We start from the raw sequence: 27,065 nt of genomic DNA, 5'->3' as shown, positions 1-27,065 counted from the left end.
GAAGTTAAACTTCTGGCCTGAGATCAGGAACTTTCGACCGCCCTCGCCACAGTCCAGATCAGATAGAAACTGCAATTTACATATTTCCCATTATACGGTGGATTTTATTAAGTCTAGAGATAACTTTTTCACCACTTTCGTGTTACCTTTTTGTTATCCGTTTCTCCTGGCAAACTACACTTGCTACGCCCTATCTCTAACCAATAGGAAAATGCGATCTGACGACCGTAAACACGAAAGGGAGGAATTAGGATTCGGATTTAATAGCATCAGCATTATGTTCATATACACTTGAATTTTACAGACAAACGGACTGAAACTGTTGTTCTCCGGCATGTGACATTGTTCCCAGCTTTGCCGACAATTAATTAATATTTTGTGGAAATGCTTTGTCATCCGAAACAGCGTCCATCAACGTGAAATTATTTGTATTTAGATGTTAATGTAATACACGTTATTCTATATTATAAAAGAAATTTTACTCCAACATGTAATTAATGCACTCACTCAAACGAGAAATTCTGTTTTGCTCATTTGCATGGATGAACTTTTTGAAACTTTAATTTTACATTTTATTATAATTCCATGACAACGTAATTAATATTAAGAAACATGAAATGATTTCATATGTTTAAGCCGTTTATTTTGAAAATGACTTCAGTTTAAGTTTATATTTAATTTCAGATATATAAGAGTTTGAGTTTCAATCAAATTACAAATATACGTATATGATACTAACGAGTCACACTGCATAAGTGTATCTAAGTTAATAGATCTTTGGTCATACTTAAGCAGTGTGACAATAACAAAAATTATTAATCTAATTGTATTTTGGATTATTTCTTATTGTTAAGGTTTATTATGAATAAGTCTACATCAAATAAAAAAAGATACTGTCAGGATTATGATTGTCGGGATTTTAATACCGAAATCCCGACACGGTTGTCGATAAATAAATATATAATAAAATTAATATAAATCTCATATTTGCTCCAATTTTATGGTCTTTTATCAGAGGTCGAACATATATTGATATTTATGACGCAAACAGTAAGTAAAAGAAAATTTATTGTATATATAAAAAAAATACATATAAAAAGAACTTTATATCAAAGATTTATATAATTATTATATATTTCCAACCTTAATATACAAGAATATGAAATTTAAAATATAAATTACCTATGCAAAATTTACAAGAATTAATTTGTAACTAATAGAATTTGATATATAAAAAATCATGTATTATAAACAAAATAGATTGCTAAATTATATAATATAAATATAAAGAAATATTAGTTTTTAGAGGTATACGAAATTGAGAGATAATGTTGAACGGTTTTCGGATAATGGGGCTGGTTTTCGTATATAGCAACACATTTGAGGGATTGCGGAGAAAGCTTTTAGGGTTGAAAAGGTGACGGCGAGAACTCGGAGGGTTGAATATTCGCATAGAAAAGGGGCTTATCAGAACACGATTTTGGCTTTACGAAAGGTTAAGGAACAAATTAATTGTTTTTCTTTAATTATATAAAGTTTTGTCTCTTATAATTCTATAGTAACATAATATAAATTATAATTTTCATAGCACAATTGTATCATTAGGAAATAGAATATTAACATTTTCTTTTGCTAAAAATAAAAAAAAAAAGCGAAGAAATTACTGTTAATTAAAATTAAAAAGAATGAATCGATTTTCATAATTTTGTAATCGGGTAAGGTAAAAAATCGGTTATTAATCTTTCCAAGATAACTCAAGATAATTAAGCAAAATGAAAGAATTTTCAGAATATAATTTCAACATCAAAAAAGGTTAATTAATTGAATTTAATTACTTTTTTTCTTTAAATTAAAAATGATGATATTACCCGGCGAATTAAATTAAGAAACATTAAAGCATTTTGAGAATACATTTTAATGAATGAAGGTAATTCAACTTAAATTAAGAAAAATGAAAGGATTTTCAGACTATAATTTCCACATTAAAAAATGTTGAAGGTCATTAAATATTTTCTCTTTGATATGCTAATGATGTTACCTGGCGCATCCACTATTAAAAAATAAAAATTCTAAGGTTTTCAGAAAATAATTTATATCGTCATTATGAAAAGTTAATGAACAATTATTATTTTTTTTAATTAAGTGTAATTATATTACCTCTCACATCCACCAATTTTATATACATTTGTATAAAAGTAAATCAATTTAAATTAAGAACAATAAAACGGTTTTTAGATTACAATTGCAATGTTAGGAAGAGTTGAAGCAGATTTTTTCTGTTAATTTACAAAAGTTTGTTGTTTCTCTTTTCACTAATGGATAACAAAACAAATTGTTGAATTAGAAAAGTTCAAGAAGAATTTATTATGTTTTTCCTTTAAATTGCAACAAAAAATCTACAAATTTATTAGTCATTATTTTATAAATCGAGAAATTACATTGCAGAAAGACCTATTGTTAATAGTACTTTGATTATTGTGATTATATAAAAATGATTAACATAATTTGATGTAATTGTTACATGTTTATATTATTTTGTAAATTATTATGTTTTTTTCAGTAGTTTTATTAAAATCCATTTCCAATTTGTGAAAATGTTTTTTGCAATTTATTAATACTACAGCTACAAAGTAAAAACAAGACAAAAACGAAAATCAATTACTAAAAGTTGAATTACAAAAGTTTGTTGTTATTCGTTTGTTGCATTCACGGGTAACAAAAGAATATTGAATTAATTCCGTACGCGTTTTCGTTACCGGAAAGTTTATTGCGGTTTTGGGCTCCGGTGTTGCCAACGAACAGTCGTAGCAGTCGTCAACTGTATTCATTATACAAATTAATCAACACGTTTTCTGGGTAATTTCGGCCGCATTACAGAACTGTCGGGGCCCCGTCATAATGCATAATGAGCTTCGGAATTAACGAGGCCATTAGACGAATAACAGTTCATGTTTATTACGTCCAATCTACACGACTGTTTATTTTCTTATTCCTTTGCTTTCATTCATTTGTTTTTCTGAATCCTCTCGCACTTTTCTTCATACGAAGCAGTTTGTCTGCACAATACAGAATCCCTTTGAAAAGTTCAAACTGGATTGCATCGATGCACATCGTATTACACGCGAAAACGATTTCCTCGACTGCGAGAAATATTCGTCAATTCGAATTCTTCTGTTAAAAAAAAAACTTCAGAGACGCCAATATTTGTAAAAATTCTATACACATTCATGCATTTGAAGGGCGACTGAATTTTTCACCTCAGGAGTGATTAACAAATGTTATATAATTATTTTAATCCGTGAGATTTGTTTAGTTTTAAGAATTTCTAATTACATTCAGCATTTCTAACTTGATCTAATCGAATTTGAAACATAATATTGTATATACTTATAATAATATAAGGTTTATTCATTTATTATTCTTTTATTCCAAATTGTAAAGAAATATAGATAATAATAATAATTACATTAAAATATGTACTAAATGTTTTATCTTGAGAATAATTAATAAATGTTATATAATCAAGTTAATACGTAACATTTTTTTTCTATTTTTCCTCAATTTTTAAAATTAGTATTGACAATTAAATTTTCCATATTTCGAAAGTGTAAAACATAATATTTTAATTGAATCAACTATTTTTATAAGTTTTGTTACTCATCATATATGTCTTCAAAGTTTGTACTTTGAGAGTAATTAATAAATATTATACAATCACAATAAAGAGTGAGATGAAGTTCATTTTTTTTTCGAATATCCAATGTTAAGAAAAAAAATTACATTATCTCAATTGAAGAATTTCTTGTAAAGTTTGCTAATTGATAATATTATGAATTTAAATTTCTTTTGACAGTCCCTTTTTGACAGTCTTAAAAACCCCCAAAATTGATTCGAATGTTCATTCAGCATTACAAATTCGATCCGTTCGAGTGTGAAACATTTCCCAACACTTTTCGAGTCTGAACAATTACGCTGCCAATTGGAAATGGGACTGCTTTAATAGTAGTAGTACTATCATAATTTGCTAAAATACATACTGATTGCTTTCCATTTTGCAGAGCAATAATTTCGTTTCGTTTTGTTCCGGTCCGGAGAATCGGCGCGAAATATCAATTAGTGGCATTTTAACGGATCGTTTCTGCCGACACAATAAACGTTTTCCCATCAAATCGCCCGATTTTCCGTCTGCATTATTTTCGACTTAATTTGATAAAAACCATTAATCAAGCTAATTTTAACTCGCCGCATCCGCGTTTAATAGACGCAAAACGGCGAAAAACCCCAATTCGATTAGTCCGGTCGAGGTTTCATAATTGAGCCAATTACGGTACGATTCTTTCACGATTTTTTTTATTTACTTCGTTAATTGGAGATATTTGATTGAAATATTTATATGCAATTATATCATGAATAATATTCAATTGAAGCTTTTAATTAAACGTATAAAATTTATTAAACAATTTTATTAACAAAAGGAAAACAATATTTATATAAAATCATATAACAATTTAGTAATTTTTATATATAATACAGCATTACCTTGCTTAGTACGGTTCCGCCAACTGTACGGTTCCGCACTAATGGAGGAATGAAATACATACAAAAATAGACTTGTCTGTATAAAGAGAAAATAAAAACGAAATTTTCAAATTTGAACATATCCAATCCGGATTATTAGAAGACGGACTATGCGAGGTTTTCTGTATTAAAAAAAATGCAATATATATTTTGTTTTCTGTAATTTTTATTTGATTAAAAAAAAAACACGAATACATCAAAATTAGTCCATTTTGAACAAAATCTAAACTTTTATTCTGTAATTTTTGTTTAATTAAATAAAAATACAAAATTCTATTATTGAGTATTAACACATATTCTTCTAACATCTAAAGTTTTCTTCAACTTAGTATTAATAAACATTGGTCTTGTAGCTAAATATTTCTTATGTAATTTATGTTTAATTAAAAATAAAAAGGAATTTCTCAACATTCGTTCTATTAACAAATATTTCTCTAATATCTCAAGTTTTCTTCTATAATTATTTTTCAATTACAAAAAAAATGATTCAATCAACTAAAGAAACTTTTCTACATCTTACTATTAACGTTTTTTTTTTATTAAAATCTCAATTTTTTATTCGTAATTTTTGTTTAATTAAGAAATAGGAATTTCTCAACTATTATAACTGACTAGACTTTCTATATAAATTGAATACAATTTATTTTCATCTAAATTTGTAAAAAAATGTATTATAATTTATAATTAATTCATATTTTTTTATGAGTAACACAGTTATACCAGCCTTGTTTCTAAGTACAAAGAGTTAGAACCAAAACTCAACAGAACTCAATGGATTAACAATTAATTAATTGATGAATTGATTAATTATTATCGGCTGGATGGATTCGAGAAGTGTATACGTTTGATGATTTTCCGGATACAATAATGCACACTAGAGAGATTAATTTAGTACGCAATTCCATTCATCGCAGATCCTGCCGACTGCTGCGACTCGTTTCTATGCTAAATTGATATGCCGCAATCGCATTAAAGCCCACCCAGATCCAACGCCAAAAACCCCTCTTTAAATTATCCGAAAACCAACCTACCCCTGATGACCGATAAAGCTGGTTGCTAACAACGTCCGAAATTGCACAGACGCAAATTCATATTAACATACATATTAATACCGTTATATTTCATAAAATATTCTTGTTGAAAAACAGAAGAAAATGAAAATTTCTTGCTTCTTTTAAGCATCAAAACATTCATTAAAATATATATATAAATTTACATACCTGGATGTTCATTAGCTTGAAGTATTTTTGTGAAAAGAAGAAGTAAGAATTTTTTCTTCTCTAATAATTTTATTAAAAAATAATATATTTTAACTGTACCATAACTTTAAGTATCAAATTATTATTACTTATAATTACTTATTTATGATACATTTTATTGTAATATTTATCAATCATATTTTTATATGAAGTATTTTCGATTGAATCAAATTGATTTGTTAATAATAGAAATATATTAAAACATTTCATATTATACAATATAATATCCATTGACGATATAATTTTTAAAATCTGTTATTATTGTCTTATTACATAATGCTTTTAACAATTTTTATTCCGAAATTAATGTATGTTTCTTAAGCCATAGCTACAACAATTATTTCTTTTATATAGAAATTACATATAATTTACATCATGGTTTTCGCAATCGTTTGTAAAGCATTTTTACACAATATTACATAAGTTACAACTTTATTTTTTTTTCTATACATTCCATATTTATTGATCAATATATCAATTTTATACTAAAATTACTAAAGGTATTAATAACATTCAAACAAAAAAAATAATATGATTAACTCTATAGTACTAAAACTCGTTTAATTAATATGACTTGTTAATTTCACAAAGAAATAGGTAACAAAATTGTCAAATTTTGTAATACAAATTACAATTTTTGACAATATTTTTTTATTAGCAAAAACCTCCATTAGAATTATTTGAACTTTGATGATTAAAAATATTAATTTTTTGATGTCTTTATTGACAGATGCAACTTTGTATGATAAAAAATAATACTAAAGTTTTTCATAAAGTTTTGTAAACATAGGAGATTTAAATTAGCCTAGATTTACTTAGAATTGTGTAAAATTTCTATTCAAAAACCTACAAATTACTTATTTTACTAGGAAACCGAGGATTCACTGTGTTTTGTACTCGTGTACACTATGAAATTTTTATTTAACATTCTTGTTCGTACACCGAAGTTTTACAGTATTTTGTACTCAAGCCTAGATTTACTTAGAATTCTGTAAAATTTCAATTCGAAAACCTACAAATTATTTATTTTACTTTTTATTTGGAAACCGAGTTTCCACTGTGTTTTGTATTCATGTACTCTATGAAATTTTTATATAACATTCTTGTTCATATACCGAAGTTTTACAGTATTTTGTACTCAAGCCTAGAATTCTGTAAAATCTCTGTTTGAAAACGTAGGAAATTTTTATATTACACTTTTATCAAAAATCGAGGTACCCCTTTGTTTTCTACTCGAGTTTACTATTACTTAAAATTATGTATAATTTCTGCTTGAAAACCTTTAGAGATTTTTTTATAGAGAACTGAATCCGAGTCCTTCTTTTACTTAGTATTCTGCATAATTTCTTCTCAAAAACCTAGGAGTTTTTGTGTTTCATTTATTGTTTGGAGTTTACATTGTATTAAGTACAATTTGTTTAATATCTTTAAGCAGTTTGATTAACATTTTTTATTGTGTTAATCAAAGTGCCTAAAGATAATTTAATATAAATTGAAAGGATTCATGTACACATATAACTCGATTTCTAAGGTTTTGTACATCATATTATTTCATTAAGCTTCATACAAATTGAAAAGCATCCTTATATATACTATAAATCCATTGTTACGAGCCGCTTTTCATTCCAATATCCGAGCGATTCCATAAAATAATCATTAAACTGAAAACTTCAAACGAACAATATTAATACAAAAGTTAATTAAGTGCCTCGACTCATCGATATTATATTTGAACCTATGAAATAATAATAATAATAAAACAACCCTTTCATGAACTTTTTACATCTCGTCGAACGCATTTTGTATTCAAAGCGTTCACGTGTAAACTCTCGCAATATTTATTTTTTTTACCTTCTACGCTCCTTCTGGAAATCGTTTAGCTCTGTGTATGGAAATGGAAAAATCGCTCACGTCATTGGAAATATAAATAAGATTCGGGAAATCTTTGGGCAAGTTTCCATTTACACTTTTATGTACGATCATATTTACATATCTGGAAGCCAACATTTTTTTTTTGTTTGTTTTACGTAAACATCTCTATATATTTCTATGTGTTGGAGATGTGGGCCAAGTGGTTTTTCTTTAGCAAACAATAAGGAATTATTTGATCATTGCCTCAAGTTTTTTTTGGTCGTTAATGCTTTCAATGTAATTGGCAATTTTTCCAAGTACATCCGACGCCTTTAATGCATTATAGTAGGACGACTTTGATGGACGCTCCTCCGCAAAGGGAAAACAATTCCAGCTGGGATCGATTTTACAGATGTACGTAGGTAGGAGACAGCACAAAGGGAGAAGATCCACGAAAATAGAATGGTGAAAATAAGAACATTCGCAGTGGAGGAATCTATTAAAATGAGGATGTTGAAAATGATATAAAAAGAAAAGCACGCTTTAAAGTGCCTCAGGAAACCACCCTCTTTTCTGCAATTTCCCTCAGTTGTTATTGCTCCATCCTGCCGGATTAACTCCACACTTTATAGCGTATTTTATTCCATGCCGATTCGCATTTACCGTTCGATTCCTTTCGAAACGGACTGCCAGATTTCTGTTTGGGGGAGCGTCCGGTTTCCGAATTAATTCGGCGGCAATAAGGCCCTGATTGAATAAGAAGTTACGTGAAGCCTAATCGGATCAACCCTCGTCCGAAATTACGAAAGGCCAAAGTAGACGTCGAAAATTATTTGCGACGCTAAATTGATCTTCATGCTGCTCGGGCCCGGGATTAATATTTAAAGAACGACCTTGGAACGACCCGTACTTTTTTTTTCTTCTTTCGTCTTGATGTGACGGCAGTATCGATCGATCCAATGGACTCATTCAATTGAATATAATTTAAATGCTATAAAGATGTTTCATGCTTGTACAACAAATATTTTCAGTTCAGTTAGCTTAAAATTTCTATTTAACACAATCTTTATTTCAGAACATATTTTTATATAATTGAAATCTCTTTATCAATAGATTTCTAGAAAAATGAAAAAAATATTATTAAGTTAATCTACTTTAAGTTATTAAACTGAACCCACCGAAATTTCCTACCTATTCCTACCGCGAGCGGTCAAATGATATAGAATGAGATTTTAACAAATTGCATAGTAAACAAAATATTTTCTTTAATTAGAAACGTTTTATGTACATTTTATGTGTTTTGAGCACTTTTTTTGCAAATTACAATGTTTTTTATTACACATTTTCTTCTAAATTCTAAACGAAATTTCAAAATCTGTCATTTGACCACTCATTAGTATATTTTTAATACATATAAAAATATATTTTTTTTTATAGTTTGGTATTACAGTTAATGTATTGAATTTATTATCGGTCAATAAGAAACAAGAAATGTTTAAAATTGGGTTTTATTGTTGTTTTTACTTAAATATGAGTCACAATGACAACTGTCGCCTTGTATCAAATTTGAGATACACTGATATATAGTATTAGGCTTATACAAATGTAACATCAACACTGATGACTACTAATTCAATCATTATTTTCTATCAACATTTAAAATCCATCCTAATACAGAAGGTACATTAATTAAAGTAAATAATTAATGAAAAATGTGATACACAATACATAAAACATATTTATGGAAGAGATATAACTCAATGTCAGGGAAGAAAAGAAAATATTTGATTTCTGAAAACCGTTTTTTTTTAAAGTAATTTATATAAATCGAAAGCCGGTTATTTTTTCAACTAAAATTCGGTTTTTAAACCTACACTGACAATATAAAAATAAATTATTTTTTTGATTATAAACATAAATATTTTGACACAAAATCTCCTCTAACATAAAACGAGAATATTGTTAAATACTAAGCGTTATGAAACAAACAGAAAATCGGTAAGAAATTAAAATTTATTCTTGAATCCCTAACAATAACTTTAAAAAATGCTATGAAAAAATCTGTTTACAAATATGTACAAGAACCTGAAGAAGTGACTTCCTAAAACAGTAAAAAAGAGTTTTTAGTATTGAAGAGTAAAAATAGAAGAACTAAAAATTGTACATGCAAGACAAGATCTTTAGACATTCTTTCCTATTTAACATTATTTTTTGAGAAAAAGAAAGAATAAATTAATATTTTATTGTTAATTATTGTAATTGACATGTTTTATGTAATATTCTCGATTTTTTTTTGTGAAAATTCGAAAACCGGTTTATTGGAAAGTTGAGATTCGAAAACCGGTTTTTTAAAGTGGGTTTTTGTATAAACGCTAATAAATATGTAGGGTTGTGTTAATGTATTTCTTAGTAGTTAGTATAAGCTAGAAAGCAAGTGAACATCATGTTTATAATTATATCGAAACTATTAAAAACTATAATAATATTAGTATCTAATTGAACATTATTTTATATAATAGTTAAAGAACTTTTAGAATTTCGTTATTAAGTTCACGTTATTTATTTTTAGATGAAAAGCGGGACCAACTAGGAGGCAAAAGTTCTCAAAGTGTATTTCGAAATTGGATTAAAACCATATATATATGCTCTCGCCGCTCTTAATGCAATTCATATATGTAACATGTATATTCATACTTTCCATTGCCTTCTCGAACTTCATAAAACTCGCGCGTTTTATCAACTTTGATGGAACGCAAACGTACGTAATCATATTTTGATTGGGATATTAATTACTTACGAAAATGTTATAATATTGATTTATTATAAATTAAATAAATAAAAAAATGAAATTATATAAAAAAATACAATTTTACTTTGCACAAATCAATTTTTAATTAATCTCTTACAAAATTTGTCCTCTGATAATTTCTATTTCGCTGAATGCAGACGATTTGCGAATGAAGTAATCGCATTGACGGTGCTTCGATTTCTGCATCGTTAACGAATATCCTCAGAGTTGCGGTTGTTGCATTGATTTTGTCCCTTATTTTTACAAAACGTTACGTAAAGAACTACAGATATGTGTGTACACTCCAAAGAGTTTTCAGTCGGAATCGGAAGATTTTTTTTACGTTTTGGCATCGAAGGAGAAAGATCAGAACTACGAAAGGAACGAAAGCAAAGGGAGAAATGTATCTGCCAAATTGGATTCAGCCTGCTCGTACGAATAAATCATTCGGAGATAAAAAGAAATCAACAACAGAGAGTCCCTCTATTTTTATCTTCTAAATTAAATTTAAGGTTGGCCATGTATCGTGATCTAATTTATATGTTATTTTTTTCTTTGGTTCGAGGTAATTTTGTTCAATCAACTGGATTGAAATCTTGATTTAATGGAACTATTAATAATATATTTGGGAAACCACGCAATTCCGATGAAAGAGATAAAGAAGTCCTTTATTTTGTTCAATGCAATCAGATTTTCTTTCCAATATTAACTAAATTAAAAGTTTTCTTCTTAAAGCAGTTTTTAAATTTGGAACAAAATTAAGAAAATCCTTATTTATAACACTAAAGTATTCTAATTATATAAGATTAACAAAGTTATTCATTGTTTAATTAAACATTAGAAAGTGTCAACAAACGTCAATTTTCCGATGAAAGCTGACTAAGTACAATGCACACATCAAGTATAATGTTGTGTGAAAAGTGTATTTTGAAGTTTGTACAAGTTATTTAACTAAATTTAATGAATCCAACATATGACAACTACTCATTATGAAGAAAGTTGTAGTTGTAATTTCTTATGATCTTTATCATGGTTATGATAATGGCAAATGTCAGAAAAACTGACAGCTGCAATTATACAATTCATTACCATGGTTACCAAATTATGTGACTCATTTTAATTACTGTCATTTGGAAAATATTGACACATGTCATTCATACTGTTGATAATTCTATTGATAAAATTTCTTGTTCTGTGTTGATATTTTCGAAGAGCTCGTAAACATTTCATATAAAATACATTTTTCTTATTTATTTATACAATATATGTTCTTTATTGTTTACAGTGGACACGACTTCTCAATACGATGCAATAAGGGCGTACTTGAAGGAGCTAGACATAGCGGACAACGTATGGATTGGCTTGTCGAGGGGAAGTGACACTACCAATTTCACGTGGAGGTAAGAAATCGCACGATCATGACGGCAAAACCAGTCTTCCTCCTTACTTTATTCCTGAGGACCTCTCTCGTACACGTAGACGGATCGTGGGGAAGGGGGTAACTCAAGAGGAGGCCATCAACCTCCCTTCGATAACGTGCACCAACCGTCTTAGTCAACCTCCTCCTCCTCCTAACCGCTCCCCGTTTTCCCCACTAAAAAATCTCAACATTATCCACACCATCATGGATTCATTCCACTCTCGTTCGAACACTCAAGTTTAACAGGATGAGAAAAAAGGTGTATTTGGATATGAATATCACATTTCCATGGTTACCTCTGCAGTTTAGTGAAGACGCGACGTGTTTTTTTGATGAAATTTAGTAGAATTGTATAATGTTACTCTACATCCACACTACGCGTGATATGAGACATAAATGTTACTTATTTTTATGAACCACTATGAAAATTTTATTACCAAATGTTCTAAGTATTTGGCAGATAACAAATAATATTTTAATATATTATTAATAATTGTATACAAAATATATTAGACACAAATATAGTTAAAAAAAAAATAAATCAATACAAAATGCAAAATATGTAATTAGATGCATAAAAAGTATTAGAAATTCAAAATTGAATTAATAACACAAAGAAAACAAAAAATAGTTTGGAATGTTATATCGTTTATTTTTACTACTATTGTAAATTTTAAATCTGTTAACTCAATTAATCTAACCTAGAAAAAAATAAGATTATATGAAGTTAGTTTACTTTAATGTAATTTAAATTAACTTAACTTTATCCTAATCTAAACGAAACAAACCAAATCTAATAAAGTAATTTGGTTGTGTAGTATAATAAGATACTTACTTAATCTAACCCAATCTAATTTAACCTGTATCTACCTTAATCTATTCTAGTCAAATAAGGTAAATTAGTTCTGTTATATAATAAGCCTATTACTTTATAAAATCTGGCTCATTGCTAATGAACTTCCTTTAATATTACGTATTAAGATACCAAATGATGATAATATTTCTTATAATTTCGTCTCAATTATCATTCGCATCTTATCAATTAGTTTGCTTATTATGTTATGTAATTACGATATAACGCTGCTTCCACGCTATGATTCACATTACATATAAATGTGTGTCAGATGTACCAACTGTTATATACCCATAGCTATATCTTGATCTAGTTGTATCTTAATGTAATTGGATGTAAGGATAATCAAAAGCAGTTGGTATTAAACTAATGTTTCATGTCATTGATAGTGTGTACGCAGCATTATATGAAAACACAGAATTATTTTTTTCCATATATAAAATTAGATGCATTTAGTGATTTGCTAATGCTTTGCTTTGCAGTTCTGTACCAACTATTATATACCCATAGCAACAAGCTGTATCTCAGCCTTCTAGTTGTATCTTAATGTCATTGGATGCAGGGATAATCAAAAGCAGTTGGTAGTAAACTAATGTTTCATATCATTGATAGTGTGTGCGCAGCATTATATGAAAACACAGAATTATTTTTTTCCATATAAAAATTAGATGCATTTAGTGGTTTGCTTTGCAGTTCTGTACCAACTATTATATACCCATAGCAACAAGCTGTATCTCAGCCTTCTAGTTGTATCTTAATGTCATTGGATGTAAGGATAATCAAAAGCAGTTGGTATTAAGCTAATGTTTCATGTCATTGATAGTGTGTACGCAGCATTATAAAAAAACATAGAATTCTTCTCATTTTCTATATAAAAATTAGATGCATTCAGTGGTTTGCTAATGGCTTTGCAGTTCTGTTGGCTATATACGTATGAAGTAGTACTATGGCGAGAAATTATGGAACGAACCTTTCCGTGCTTGAAACTAGTATATATTCCCGGTCTCAGCAATTTGTAAAGCTTTTAAAGCCGAAGCTGAAACATAAATACGAGGCCCATAAACGAAGCAAAGCGAAGGGTACGGAAAGAGGGAGAGTAGAGAGAAAAAACCCGGGAATGTTGGGACAAGAAGTTCTTTTGAACACCCTCGAAACGACGAGAATTTAAACGAGTCTCTGCGGCTTTAAACAGTGGATAATTAAATTAAACTTAAAGTGTGACAGTTGAGAGAGAAAAAAAAAACGAAACAATAGATATATAAACGTAAATAAATAAACACACGACCATTTCGTTTTTCGCTCCGTTTGGGATGTCTTTGCGTCCGCAGGGACCAATTAAATGTTTCCGGTTTCGAGTCGTGTTTGTACTTTTATCTTCTTTGATCCTCCGGCATCCGCAGATCGCGTAGGTACTGTAGTCAAATACGCATTTTGAAGTTGCAGCGTCTTCGAACCGCCACCCCATTTCACCCTGAGGAAATCAAGTTTCAACATGGGATAATTTATCACGTTTGCCAGTAAAGGAAGGAAGAAATGTGTGTGTGCGAGAGAGCAAGTGGAGAAAAAGGATCCGGAAAAGCGTCAATATTAAAAAGTTTCCCATTATTTGTCGGATGCTGATAAAATCGTATGCAGAATCAATAGATGGGATTGCGTTATCCTCCGGATAGCGGCACGCCAACTGGATTTACATAATGGTAGAAGCAACCCTCGGTTAGGTCCCCGTTCAGTTAACATTTATAAAGAGCGGATGGAATTTTCAGGAGGTTTCTATCCAATTAGCACTGTTTGTCCTAATACTAATTGCTCTAATTATTTTGGGCACTCTCTCTCTCTCTCATCATTTCTGCTGTCCCAGCAAAACCGCCGACTGGATTTCTGCACACCTGCAGCACCTTTCACTTGTTTAATCCTGCAAATCTCTGGTCTCTTATACACATATATATATAAAGATATATATATATATATATTGCTACGTTAATTTAATCCGGGATTTAAATATGCCGACCCGTTGGTACGAATATGGGGCGGATAATGGACGGGCGCTAATTCTTGATCTGTCAAAAACAAAAACGTTTCGTGGACCGAAGTTCTACACTAAATCTTCAACGGAGTTTCGCTAATCCGAATAATTACCATCGAACCACGCTCTTTTTGCTGACATTCCAAAAGAAGTATTCAAGTTTCCAACAACTTCCAATTAAGCAAAATCAGATGATTCATGACTTTTCTTCTTTAAACCTTTAAAAAATACTTTTTAAAACATGCACGTACACTTAGATTTCTTACAATAATTTTGTAAAATTTAATGATTTTTGTTATTGTTATTGTTACCAAATTTTCTTTCCACATTCTCAAGTATTTACACTTATTTTTATTTAAACTTAATACATTTTCAAGCTGTATAAAAACTATGAATACTATTGCTTTTAAATATTTTACAATTACTCTTAAATTTCTGATTGCTTACATTTCTTTCTATTAATTCAAATTTTTCTATATTTGTAACTGTTGTAATTGAAAACTGTGATTGAAGTATTGAAGTTTTGATGAAAAAATATTAAAAAATTATACTGAAATATAATATTGATATTTGTTGATAACTTACAAAGTTTGTCAATTCATAAAAGTTAAACAAGACAGATGGGTGATCAATACACATTATCAAATTTATTTGTAATGAACAAATCAACTGTGAAAAAAATTAAATAAAAATAAGTTCAACTATTTCAACCCAAAGTGATTAATACCGAAATCTTTCTACAAATTTATAGTCAGCACACATTTCTGACAAGTGTACCAACTAATAACTATATAAATATGACAGCTAAGACTTCACCGAAATCCATTATAAATAATATTAGTTGGTACACCTGACATATTTTCATAACCTACATTATGATGCAATATATTAAATCAAGAGTCTTCTGTAATTAAATAAACCAGGGATTGTCAACTTTTTTGAAGCAAAGAACCATTTTTAAGATATTACCTACTAGTGAAATGATTATCGCAATCAATTTCTCATCAAAGGAACAGCGACTTTAAAAATACTTTATTTCTTATTAAATATTGAAGAAAATAGTGTATAAATTAATAATTTACATTAACTTTACATCTATTATATAGTTTTTACCGTTTACCTGTTTTTTTTTGGTTCAATACGGTAATGGAAATATGGATGGTCGTAAAAATGCGGCTTAACGTTTTATTATCTCAATTTATTGGACATTAAAAGTACTTTTAATTTATCTGCACCGGCCCAGAAAATTGGACGAGATAAATCCGTTAATGAACGTCGTAAATGTCGCTGCATCGATAATAAAACGGAGGGAAATAGTAATAGTGGACGTGAAATAAACGTCGATGAGTTTGCTGCGGATGTCAACTTCAATTGCTCTTAGTTGAACATCATGAAGAGGAATTGTTTTACTACAAGTATAGTTATTACGATTCAATTTAAATATTAATAAGTTTATTTTATAATAGTTTATTTGATTTATTTTGTATTTTATAAGTGTTACACGAATACCAATTGCAGAATGAGCCAATAATAACTAGTTTTAATTATGATTGGTATTTGACAGTTAAATTTAAATGACACAAGTATTTGTAAAGCACACTTTAATTAACAAAATCAACTCTTAATATCATTTAGTGTCAACTAAATTAAAAAAAAAACTTTTTATTTAAATAACTATTAATAATTTATTGAATGTTTCCCTTATAAAATATGGAAAACCAAAGTTATTCTACTTTGAAATCCAAATATTGATGATACTTCAAGGACGTGTTTGCTCGCCGACTTATATATCTCCACTACTTTGCTCCTACTGAAAGGGTCTATATTCCAAGCCCGACAACCGAAAGACCGTCTATTGAAATCCCGACGTTCAAAATCCCGACTGTATTGAAATCCCGACTATATCAAAATCTCGACAACAATATTCCTGACTGTATCAGAATCTCGACAACCATAATCCCGACAAACATAATCCCGACTATATTAAAATCACGACTGTATCAAAATCCCAACTATATCGAAAATTTTTACAATAACATTTTTAAATTATTTTGGAGCGTAGTCACCATGTGCTACACTTTTATTATTAATAACAATAAATTATTATTAATTTATTTGATTTTGTTCAATTATTCATAATAAACCTTAACATTATGAAATGATCTCAAATACAATTAGATTATTAATTGTTATTATTTATTATTAATAACACACAACGCAAAATATAACTTAAAAATGTTATTGTAGACATTTTCGATATAGTCGGGATTATGGTTGTCGGGATTTCGATACAGTCGAAATTTCAAACGTCGGGATTTCGAACGTCGGGAATTTGATTGACGGTATTTCGGTTATGGGCTTGCGATTGCCACCGCTACTGAAAAGTGCACTAGAAAATACTTGAATAACTAGAAGGTCAACCCTCACAATTAATTACAAATATCAAGTGGGTCACTTTGACCCCTCCGGAGTACTTACGTCTTAACCCTTTATTATCCAACTTAATTTGGTTAAAACTGTCGATTTTTTTTGGACAAATTAGGTTCAAAATGTGTAATACTTCACAAATGAATGCGTGATCAATTTTTTTCTATTTTTATAAGTATTTGAAAAAGCATGTGATTTCACTGCGGAATCACTAGGAAAACACTCTTTATATGATCCCATGGTGGAACTACTAATGCACAAAATGTTAAAGTACTTTTTTGTTACATAATTATAAATATTTGGAAATAAAAAACAAAATTGCTTTTATAAATTATAGTTGTTTCAACTTTCTGCTGCAGACTGTAATATTAATAGTTAAATATTGAACGGAATTTATGAAGGCAATTAAAAGATGCCGGCGCCGTTGATTGTGTTCGGCTATTTAGTTTACGGACGTGACGCGCTGTTTTTGGAGTTTAATTTTAAACTGAAAATTATATATATATAAAAAAAAAAGAAGCAAAAGCAAAAACAACGTGCATGTATATAGGTCGTAACATTAACTGCATCTGCCGACGAAATGGCTGCCTTTCTAAACCCCTCTTAACCCTCACTTTTACGCAATATTTAATATGTTTTCAAATGAACTTCATTAAATCCAACCCCCATTTCAGAAACGATGCTTCCGCCGAAGACTAATCGGCTTTTCCGGAAAATCAATAAATATTTTATATAAGAAATCCTTGTGATTTTATCAGAACATCTCAAATTTCTCTCAGCATCTGTAATCAGGTCATTCTTTGTATTTAAGCGGATTTAAGAAGACCTACTTTTTTTTATTATCGAACATCAGGTTGTTTTTTGCCTTTTTTTATTTTGAGAATCTTTTTATTATAAAACGAAATCAATTTGGGTATAAGTTTGAAAAGGAATCATCCGTCTTGTGCAGCGTATTTTTGAGTTGAGAGGAACGATTTATATTGGGTCCTGAGGGATGGAAAATAACGTCGATTCTGATGCTGCAGCAGCAGCAGCAGCAACAAACAAAGCCGAAGCGCTTCAAAGCAGGGCAAGCAGAGGAGGGGTTGATGTAATTAAAGACGCTTCTCGAGTGAAAAACAGATTTCCGTTGCTCTCGTTTCCACTGCGAAATGTTGTTTATCGTTCAAGGATTGGCCGAAAGTGGAAAAACACGAACGGACGGAAAACGGAAACCCATCTCCCAGTTTTTTTTTGATGGATCTCACAGGGATTACACTCGTCGGAGGAGTCAAAGGATTTATTTAAATGTGCGTTCTTTGGGTTCCAATAAACATGAGTTTTATTAGATTCGCAGTGGCGGATCCTTTTGTTCCGACGACGTTAATTGCTCCTCTCAACTTGAACATCGATTTGCTAATTACGTGAAAACGAGAGAAAATTGCATACGCCACATTCATCGTGTCCCATTCACAGATATTGCCAATTTCACTTCAGTTATTTGACAATTTTAATTAATTAAATCTCAGTTTTTTTTCTAATTTATAAAAGTAATTAAAATAATGAAAATATCAAAATTAGGTCAAAATAAAGCAGACAAAAAATATAAAAATATTTATACTTAATCCGTTCCAAAATTTCCGGATTTTTACTTGTATAGTGAAATACTCTTATAGAGAAACATATTCAAAAATCCGGGGCTTCTCTTCTCATCATCACTCGTTATGCGAAATGTAGCTCGTTTTTCTTACAATTAATTTTGCTCGTTAAGCGAAATGCTCGTTAAACGAGGTTCCATTCCATAGTTATATTTGAAATATATTTATACTAAAATATATAATCAAATGAAAGAGTTGTAAAGAAATATAAGGACATTTAGAAGTCCTTTTTTTGTGAAAACTTTTCGTTTTAAATCATTTTTTATATAAATATAATACAAATATTTGTATATATTTATAAACATTATACATATAACTAAATAGAAGAGTTGTCAATGAATGTGTTTGTATTTTTCTTATAATCAACGTTATGAATTCAATTGAGACAAAATCAGATCTATTTCGGTTGTTTTAAAAATGGAATGCATTTTTCAGTTACGTATACTTAACTTATAAAGAAATTAATAGAGCATTGTTTTTTTAAATATGTTTTAAAATATACAGCAGAAAATGTCTTTGGCCTATTTTTCTTTATTAAAACTTTGACATTTGCTGTAAAAACTTTTTAATCTAGAATTTCAGAATTATATAATGATCAGAAAATAATAAAGTATATACAGGTCCAATTTAATTAGTTCAAAAATAGATTTTTACTTTTTCGTTGTGAAAACTTTATAAGTTTAAAATATGTCTTTCTTTATCTTGAACGTAAGACTGCTTTCATTAAATAAATATGAACAAACAAAACTATGTTCTTATTTTGTAGTGAAAACTTTCTAATCAGAAAATGAAGACAATTTATATTAAATAATTATGAAAATATTAAGAGAGAGCAGATGAATGTTTGGTTTATTTTGATTAAATAAACAATTCATATTTCTGATTTTATAGTGAAAACTTTGTGACCTGAAAATTAACACTGTATACATTGAAAAAATATAATAAAAGTACTAATTTGTTTAGTTAAAATAATATTACTATTGAGAATCTCATTCAAACTTTTTATATTAAAATGATATGAAAACAGAATTAGTTCAAAGATATTTCTTTCATTTCTATGAAATCTTTGAGATCAGAAAATTTATACTTCTATTTTATAAAAATTAAAAAGACAGTGGCAGTTATTAATATCGCCTACTTGGTTTTAATGAAAAATGTTACATTTATTTTTGTGGAAACTTTTCGATCAAAACCTCATGTATTAACAATTTTTTTTAAAAGAAAATCTATACGTATTTGTATAGTGGTAGATAAATTTTGACAGCTTATGTTAAATAAATATGAAAAGACGTGAAGAGTATCAGGTGTGTCTTTCGGCCTATTTCTCTTGAAAATATATGCGTCTATATTCTTGTAAGCAACAAAAAGCTGCATTTTATTATGATAAAAGCCGTCAGAATATTAAGGATCTTCACGAGTCATGGATACAGACAGGAAGGAGAGAACACGATGCATTCATAATGCGAGCCTCGATGTTGCGTTCGTGCTTTCATATATCCTCTTCCCTTCTCTCCTTTTTTTTACGTTCGAAATAGATTTTAAATATTAATCGACGTTGATTATTAATGGTGTACGGTTCGGAGGCCTTGCCGTGGAATTTTATACTTTAATGTACGGGTATTGCGGTGCGCTCAATTCCGAGCTTGATGAGCGTTAAATAAAAATAAAAACAGTTGCACCCTCCTCTATCCACCCTTCTTTCCTACCCACGTCATGTGTAGGGCACGGAGCGTAGTTAATGCAAATGCTTTATGTAGGTCAAAGGAAAATAATTTGCTCGTCCTTTCCGCCACTTTTTATCCCTCCTCAACAAACACACACACACGTGCGCGCTTTCCCAAGCTTCCGCGCTCATCTCTGCACGTTGGTCTGGTCCTGTTTCTCTGAAATAATTACAAGCTGAAAACTATGCAACGGGCTCTAATTAATGAACACTTGACCTACGTGCATCTGGCGGACTCTCGAGGGCACACGAGAAACACTCCAATATTGCGCATATATGCACACAAAGCATACACACACATTCATACACGTGAGGAAAGCTTTCCTCCGCCCCCCCCCCCCTTTTATACTCACTAACTCCTTTTTAATGCATCCCCCGTCGTCCGCAAAACGCAACATCAAGCGCGTCCACCGAAATATCATTATTACGGCGGAAATTTGCATTCGCACTAAAAACCTTCGCCCTAATGATAATTGCTGACACGACGGGTTGTTCAACTGCAAAAATACTGGTTATTTACAAACAACTGCAGAGTTATTATTATACGTTACATTTATACAATTGTATTTATTAATTATAAAAAATTGATCCGCATGGGAATACATCGGATAAAAGTAATATGCTTGATATGTATATACACAGGTGTACCAACTATTTTTTTTTACATCGACGATATTCAACTTTTAGACACGTTCAAATATGGAAAATTAAATGAAAACAAATAATTTAACCTACTATTATTAAAATTGATAAAATTAAGAAAAATCAAATGGGTGCAGTCTTTTCGTATACAATTTATATTAACGTCATTGTTTATTCCAACTTAACAAATGAAAATGAACATCCTAGAAATAGATTAGTACATAAGAATATAATTATACAAATTGCAAGCGAAGAATCTATTCTATAATTTATATTATTTTGTTGTAAGGAAAGTAATATAGTATGAATTCATATGTAAATTACTCATGTTTTTTTTTTTCAAATTCAACAATTTTTATGAAATAACTAAAGGATTAGTCCAGCAACCATCCTTCACTTCGAGCAATTTTCACTTATCCCATACACAAACACGCACAGTTTACTCAGTTGTTAGAACCGGGTTGGCAAACCTTGTGGCTTAAATCGTTAATGACTAGTTTTGTTAGTAAATCGTGCTGCTATGTGGTTTGGGTGAACATCAAGTCGTAGATGGTAGTTTGTGCTGGCTTTTCTGATCTCTACTTTTACTAGCTATGTCGGTAAACAAATGGATTTCCTAGTTTGTGGAATACCATCATGTATTTATAATCAATCCCAATATCTTCGATTATTTCTATTGTCGAATTTCAGACAGACTCCGAAAGCTGTCCATATTTGTTTTAGGTTGATTTTGTATATTAGTACCTTAGTCTGTATGGATATCTCAGAGTTTCGGATAAATTACAATTCTAAGAGATTCTTCCAAATCAAGCGAAAATCTACGTGAATTCCCAGGTACTTGACTCCTTCTACGCATTTTAAAGGACTCATGTAAACAATGTATTAATTTCTGCATAATTTATATAACATTGTAGTATGGAAATTAGCAATATGTAAACAATTACATCAAATCCATTAGATTTAACAAGAGGTTAATATTAATTACTCAGGTATACCAACATTCATATTGTTGGCTAACATGTCATAAGTAGAACATTAGTTAGTATTTACTTAATCTGATACAAAGATGGTGAGTTCGGATCTTAGACCAAATAAAATATATGTTGATATACTATTATTGGTTAGTTTACATAGTATTAATTGATTTATATCTAAATGATCATTCTTTAATTTTAATTAGTCAATAGATTTGTTGTAACGTTTAGAGGACAATTACAAAATAAATATTATACATGTAAGTTCAATAATTTTGTCTTACAAAGATTACAGTACAAAGATTTTGAAATACAGTACAAATTTGATAAATGCAACTACTTTTTCATTTATATTTGTCTCCATTTTGATATTCATAAATCTATTTACAAATTTGCAACCTATAATCTTACCTAATACTGAAAGTACTTCAGTTTTTATATAAAAAATAAATAAAACATAAAGTAGTAATATTGGATTGGTGCATAATTATCAGGCCTTTTTGTAGACGCTTTTATTTTGTTAATAAAAATTGCTCTTTAGTTTACTTTTTTTAATAAAAATATTTTTTTGCAAATGCGAAGAAGTTATTAAAGTAGATGGTGACTACACTCCAGAGTAATCTTTACAAATATTATTGTTGTGTTTTTATGTTTCATTTTTCATAATAAATATTATTCAAAAAACTTTTTTTTTCATGTAATCGAGTAAATTATAACGAGTTTCCGGTTAATAGTTAACAAGAGCAGTTGTAACTTTAGCAACTATCGTCATAACAACATCACAATTTATAATACAATGTAGACTGTGGATTTCATTATTCTATTGTCTGAACGTGAGACGACAATGTCCACAAACAAATTAATTCAACGTTCCCTTGGTAACCCCATTGCAAATTCCCAACTAAACAAAACGTATTAAACTTCCCGCGTATCCTAAAAATACGCGATTACATAAGAATGTAATCTAATAAACCGCAAACGATAAACACGCTGCACTTAATTTCTTTTGCGCTCGGTCGACTAGCAGCAGTCGACATTTAACATTTTATAAGTGCGGTTGTTTTGTGCGACGCGAGCTGTATTTAATTCTAACGAAGATGGCAGTCGAAACGATAAATTTTACGCTGACGTTGGTTGGTGTAACTGACAAACGAATGAGCAATGATCCTTTGCCAACTGTAAAAAAAACAAACAAAAATAAAACAAAAACAAGAACGAGAACATCCAGAGCAGAACATTCAGGCTATCAAACTAACTGAACGAACAAAAAAAAATGGAAACAAAATAAAGCGTCGGAGAAGGAATAAACGAAAACAAAACTGGTGATAAATTACGCTTCCAAAGTTATTTCCACTTCCAAATGTAAAACGCTTTAACGTACACACATTACTTTTATTGTATTTTATTTAGAGCTTTCCCATTGAGGCAGTTATTAAATCTACCTTTTTTTTACTGCATGTAAACTCATATGTACATTGATAATATTTATAGCATTGAACATAATCCCTAAGTACTATAAATATTTTTTTTTATTATTTGAACGAAAAGACAGTCAAATTTTATTTTTGTTTAATATTTAATTCATTTATTTGTTCCTCAACAATTATAATGTTTTTATATAATATAAAAAATGACACATGAAGCTATATCAGGTATACCAACTTAGTGTAGTTATATCAATATATTGAATAATTTACGTAATATATAAAGTATGTATTCTAAACTAACATAGGTTAACTTATTAACTAACCCATCATACTTGTTTGTAATAGTATTACGATTTAATTGCTAAGAGTATTTCACTGGTTCCTCGCTTTGACATAAGATGACAGCTGTCATTTCACGACCCAATTAAAAATTTAACGCGACATCTGTTGAGAACAGCTAATCTAAACCACCCAAGTTGTGGGTCTCCTCTTTCTGATTCGTCTTTCTGTTAATTCGTTTATTTCCTATTAGTCCCTCTTTGAATTGTCTTATGGTGGTCTAGTTTTTGGAGGCGTTGGGATTCCACCAACTTCTACTACTTGACAGATTAACTTCGATGACAGTAAATAGTAGGTGGTACACCTGACAAATATTTATTTCTTAAGTCACGTATATAGAATTGAACTATATAGTTTCTGAGTTATAATGATTTCAAATAACAAATAAATATTTATAAAATATCAATTAAAATGTATATTAATATTGAGTTTTATGAATAATTAGAAATATTTTCGACTATCAGAAATGTGTATATATAAAAACGTTCAAATTTTCGATAATAAATTACTTAAGGGTATAAATGCAAACAATGTTGATATACATGATAATCAATATTTAGTAATTACTGAAATGATTCGAATTTATTAGGACATGAAAAGTGTGTGACAGTTTGGTTAACTAATTGGTGGCTATTAAAAAGATACGTATCATCAGGACTGTTCGATAAAGCCATGTATAGTCGATCCATTATATTCCAACGAACAAAAGAGTGCAGCAATGAATCAGAATATAAAATGTTGAAACCTGGCAAATACTTCAAAAGTATCCTCTGTTTTTTTTGCTCACTCTCTCTCTCAATAATATTTCATGTTATATCTTCTATGTTTGATCAGTACTTTAAATGAAAGGTGTTGTTTCAAAAAGGATATTTAATGAGCGTTAATTGGAATATAGATATAAAAATTTGTATGTCTGAAAAACAAATGTACTGAATCACGCATAGTGCAGATATAGACTTTGAGACGCCAATACTAACCAACTATAATCTTTAAAACTAAAAAGGTTGGTCAATCCCGAGCTATATAATTTCTTCATACTGACTGACGATTTGTAAAAGCATATTACTCTGTGTTAGAGTTGAAGGATTAATAGCAAAATATTCTTAGGAGAGTCCATCAGACGCCTTGCGAGTAGTCGTTTCGTAAAATTTTACTTTATATATTATATAAATAGTAATTAATTTTTATATTTAACGGAGTTTCTCATACGCCACGCGAGTAACGATGTATTTTCAATTGAAATATATTCTTTTTATTATTATTTTCGTTGTTTGGTTGGTAGTTTTGTACTGAAATGCGAATGGTGTTTGTGTTTATTCGGGACGTTCGAAAGGAGATTTATTGGATTCCGTTCGCTCCGAGGAACGTACGTACGTACTTTGAAGTTGTTTTCCTGCAAGGGATGAGCGGATTTCGGCCTTTCCACTCGTCCCTTTCGATGTTTGCTAAGCGACCCAAAATAAGTTTTCAAATATTTTCGTTTCGTTTGTTCGGGTGCAGCGGTTGAGCGAAATCCGTGTTTCTGCTCGCTCCTACTGCTGCAGCTTCTACGAATTTCGTGTTTTCATCGCGTGTCTCCAACGTTCCTTCCATTTCGGCCCTTCCTTCCTGTGCTCCCCTTTCCACCCCGCCCGACCTTTCTCCCCAATTTGGGTGGTTGGGACTTGAAGATTTTCTTTGGGGGGGGGGGATGACGTTCGTAGTCACCAAGGCGTAAGATTGATCTCCCTCGGTGAGATATAGAGTGGAGCGGAGTTGTGTTGTGTTACATAAGCGTTTAATCTCCAGGGACTTCCGGGCGCTGAGCCTCACCGACTACTGGCAGGAAGCGATTCCCACCGGAAACGAGGCACTGTGCGCCACCATGGATCCAGCCGCCGACTTCCGGTGGCATGCGTTGCCGTGCGGAGGACCGGCCATCGCCTCCTTCATCTGCGAACTGCCAGGTAATTTTCCCAAACGATTATGCAATTTACAACCCTAAACCTAACCCTAACTCAGGGAAAGCATTATACGTCAACAGACAAATGCCCATAATTGTTCACACTTATATTCGATTCTCATACGAATCACGAGAATTAAACATTATTCATTCTCCAAGCAATAAATTATATAAAGAAAGTGCACATCTCTCACAAAGAAATATAAATAAAGCAAACATATCTAATTGAAGAATAAAAAAACTAAACCTATTGAAAATTCAATTGGACAAATATAATTTATATTTGCTTGGCAAAGAGAAATAAATATTTTCTTTATTCAATTAAATTATAAGATATTATACATATTAAAAATCAAAAGAAGAAAGAAGAAAGGCAAAACATCTCATTTCAAAGTAGTTATACTAAAGTAATATTTAGCTTTAATAATTAATTTGTCGTGTATACTTCTCGAGATATAAGTAAAAATGTAAGAACACTGCGTTTTCAAAGCTTTAAAAACGTTTCTTCAAGTAACATTGTGAATTTCGTCTAAATAACAATAACAGTAGACACATTTTAAAGAGTGAATATTTAGCTTTAATTGGGTTAGTCAATAATTAATTTGTCGTTTATACTTCTCAAGATATAAGTAAAAATGTAAGACCACTGTTTTCTTGAAGCTTAATTTTTTTTTTCTTTAAATTTGATAGTGAATTTCTTCTAAATGACAATTGATACAAAAATGCCAGTAAAAATATTTTAAAGAGCGAATATTTAGCTTTAATTTACTTGCTTAACAATTAATTTGGCGTGTATACTTTTCGAAATATAACCAAAATGTAAATCTTATAAATAGATTTTTTCAGTTTAACACTGAATTACATCTAAATGACAATAAATATAACTATAAGAATACACACATTTTAATGAGTGAATCTTTAGAATTTTGTTCGAAAAACGAAACCATTTACGTTTGGAAACTGAGTCGTTCAATAATCGAAATTATTCTCATGAACTAGACACTAGATGGAGCTTAACAAAACCACTCGTTAAAAATAGAATTATACAAGACGTAAACCAAAGTACACACCCATACGTCCCCTATTCACATCCATTAGTCAGATCCCATTGAAATTTGTTTATGCATCGGAATGGAATCGCAGCTCGCCACTCTGTCCCACATTATGAATGGAATAAACCGC

At 30.0% G+C, this 27,065-nt stretch overlaps 1 protein-coding gene across 1 annotated transcript in view; it reads left to right on the top strand.

The window, feature by feature from the left end:
- The window catches only part of LOC108567182 (flocculation protein FLO11), a 78,917-nt gene that overhangs the window by 44,237 nt on the left and 7,615 nt on the right, over window positions 1-27,065 (top strand). Inside the window, exons 3-4 of the mRNA XM_017927513.1 lie at window positions 11,762-11,876; window positions 25,730-25,887. Of these exons, the coding sequence (XP_017783002.1) occupies window positions 11,762-11,876; window positions 25,730-25,887 (273 nt within the window). The remainder of the gene's footprint in view (window positions 1-11,761; window positions 11,877-25,729; window positions 25,888-27,065) is intronic.

Source organism: Nicrophorus vespilloides, unplaced genomic scaffold (genome assembly GCF_001412225.1).
Source record: "Nicrophorus vespilloides isolate i.1.1-1 unplaced genomic scaffold, Nicve_v1.0, whole genome shotgun sequence".
Taxonomy (NCBI): domain Eukaryota; kingdom Metazoa; phylum Arthropoda; class Insecta; order Coleoptera; family Silphidae; genus Nicrophorus; species Nicrophorus vespilloides.
Note: the sequence above shows the minus strand (reverse complement) of the source record. Positions and strands in the feature narration are given on the sequence as shown.